General features: G+C 58.3%; 1 protein-coding gene across 1 annotated transcript in view; it reads right to left on the reverse strand.

Moving 5' to 3' along the window:
• Positions 1 to 2391, reverse strand: part of LOC104385280 (trinucleotide repeat-containing gene 18 protein-like) — a 26154-nt gene extending 23763 nt beyond the window's left edge. The window contains exons 1-3 of the mRNA XM_009993719.1: positions 2358 to 2391; positions 1015 to 1140; positions 11 to 585 (exon numbers count right to left, since the gene is read on the reverse strand). Coding sequence (XP_009992021.1) covers positions 11 to 585; positions 1015 to 1140; positions 2358 to 2391 — 735 coding nt within the window. The remainder of the gene's footprint in view (positions 1 to 10; positions 586 to 1014; positions 1141 to 2357) is intronic.
• Between the last annotated feature and the right edge of the window lie 415 nt (positions 2392 to 2806).

A 2806-nucleotide genomic window follows, 5' to 3' on the forward strand; every position in this document is an offset into this window, starting at 1 on the left:
AAGCACCCACGGAGGGCAGGAGGGGCTCCCCCCGCTTCAGCCGCTCAGCGTGGGCATGTGCAGAAGGCCTCATGTTCTCATCGTGCCGAGCAGGATCCTTAGCACAGCGTTCCTGCTCAGCACCCAGGACCTTCAGCATGGGGTCCCCGCCACCGTTGCAGTTGCTAAGGGAAGAGCTCTGCAGCGGGTTCTTGGATTTGGGTTCCCCACCACCCATGGCCCGATTTGGCATGTGCTCAGCCACGAATGGTGAGAGACGCTCACCAACCTTCCCTGCCTTCTCCACCACACTCACTTTCCGGTCGCTGTCAGGCTTGGTGTCCTGTGTGAGGTCTACCACACTGCGGGGCCGGGGCTCCTCCTTTGGCTTGCCCTCCTTCTTGGCAAAGGGCAGGGACAGATCACTCCGGCATGCCCGCTCCTTCCCACCAGGGTCTTTCAAACTTTCTTTCGAGCTCTTGTGAAGCTGCCCAAGGTCCTTCTCCCGGAGCAAAGTGCTCGATGTGTGGTTGCCCGAGGTCCTCGAGAGTGGAGGCTGTGGGTGCAAAGCGGACTGGCCTGCGTGGCTGGACAGGTAGAAACCATCTGCAGAGCAAAAGCAAACAAAATTACCAAAGCCCTTCAACCCCTTCAGTCCTACACAGAGACAGACAAGAGCTGGCAAACCGGGAGGTAACAAGTTTCAAGGATGTCTCAGACATGGCCAGGGCAGGGGAGACCAGGCAGGTACCTCCACATGGCCCAGCTGGGATGCAGGGCAGCCCTGTCTCCAATGCATGCTGAGCCTCGTGATGCAGGGGCTTCAAGGAGGGACCTGGCCAGGATCCCTACAGCACAGCCACATCCAAGACCTTGGTATTGCTAGGACAATCCTGGATGATAACCCAAGGGGGCTCCTGCTTTTCTCCCTCAACATGCTGGCATCCATCAGCTCCAGCAAGCAGGAAAGACTCTAGGACAGGGCGAGCACTCAGGGGTGACCAAAGGGAAGGGCACATGGGGACCCAGACTCACCTTTCTGTGACTCGAAGAGGCTGTGCTGACCCAGCTGGGCCAGGAGAGGACTGCCGGCACTGGGGGGCTCAAGGTGGCTCAAGGGAATGTATGACGGGTAGAGCCCGTTAGGCAGATGGGAAAAGCCTGCAGAAAACGGGAAACAGAAGAGGGAAACATGTTTCAGCCCAAGCAGCACGCTGCCTTGGAACCAGCCCCGCAGGAGCACAGACTGTTGTGGCTGGCAGTCCCTTGCGCGCCAGGAGCTGCGGCTGCGAGGACGCGGGCGACGCAGCACACCACACACAGCCCACGGTGGGGATCCTGCCCGCGACCCCTATTTCAGGTACTAACCCCTGCTGCGGGTCCCCCTGCCTGCCCCCTGAGCCTCTGCAGGGCTCTCAACCCAGCAGTTGGATGAGCTGCAACCCGAGCAGGCCGCTTTCCTAGTAACAGCCGTAACCCTGCAGGCTAAGTGACCAAACCACCTGGCTGATAAGCTGTTTTATCACAAGCACAGCGACCTGAGGGAGAGGGCACTCCCCAACATGCTTCCCAAAGAGCGATAAAACCCTCCTGCCAGCACAGCTCTGCCAACACAGACTGCCCCTTGATATGGCTGCCCAGCACCAGGCTCTGGGCAAAGCATGAGCACCCCCCACCGCAGCTCACACAAAGCAGCTCCATGTATCCAACACCAGCATCTTACCCTGGAGGAAGGCAGAAAACCTGCCACCCATCCATGAGCTAATACAAAAGCAGCATGTCCCCAAGACCCTGCTACCAGCAGTCCAGATTATGTCCTGAACACTGGAGCCTCCTCCAAGAGTAGGCCGCCCAGCAACGATCTCATGCACATAATCTCCAGCAGCATTTCATCAGTGAATGCAATCACGGTTACGGTGGTATTAACACAACCTCTTGGCTACAGGCAGCAATTCCTCTCCAACAGTGCCACCAAACGGCACCCGCACACTACTACAAACCTCAACGCTCTGTGAGAACCAGCATCCCAGTTGGTGCCATCATTTAAAAAGCGAATAAAAGCCATCAGGAGAGTCTGAATGAGCCAGTCAAGCCCTCTGCAACCCTCCTCCCTCCCCCTCAGGCCCCGTTAGCAACCAGCTTCCCCAGAATTCAACAATCCCACTGAAAGCGACCAGGCAACAAGCCTGCCAAGAGTCCAGCATCCAACTGGATTGAAACAACATCATGGCAAAACCCAAGGGGAGACAGAGAAGTTCAGTCCCCGAAGCTGCAAGTGGAGCACCATCTGCGAGAGCTAGTCAATATTTCACATTATTTAGACAGCCAGGATCTCTTTCGCATACATGTTTGCATCCCGGCATATGTGCTTCACCGACGCAGCGCTCCCAGCAGCTCCTGGCCCAGATCCATCGCCCGACAGCTCCCAGCGGCACCACCCGCACACTCCAGCCCTCCAGGGCAGGACCCAGGGAGCTGCTCTGCCCATGAAGTTCAACCTGGAGCCCGTTCCCAGCAGGTAAAACTTGTCACTTAATCCCGCGCAAGGTGCTGTAAAGGCAGAGAGCGCGCGCACGTTCACACCTCTCCTCGGTAACCCCAAAACCTCCAGGCTGGAGCGCTGCCAAACACATTTCCTTACTCCAGGGCTGGAGAGGGCTTGGGTAGCACCAGCAGCTCCCCTCCGCAGCACGTCTGCCTCAGCCACACCACCTCCACCACACCGCTCCCCAGCGCGGCTGGGCTGGCGACGAGCCAGCGTCCGGAGCCGCGACACATTTCCAAGGGAACTCGAGGCCCATCTGGCAGAGCACATGGGTTCGGCATG

This window comes from Chaetura pelagica, unplaced genomic scaffold (assembly GCF_000747805.2).
Source record: "Chaetura pelagica isolate M959 unplaced genomic scaffold, ChaPel_1.0 scaffold213, whole genome shotgun sequence".
In the NCBI taxonomy this organism is placed as follows: Eukaryota; Metazoa; Chordata; class Aves; order Apodiformes; family Apodidae; genus Chaetura; species Chaetura pelagica.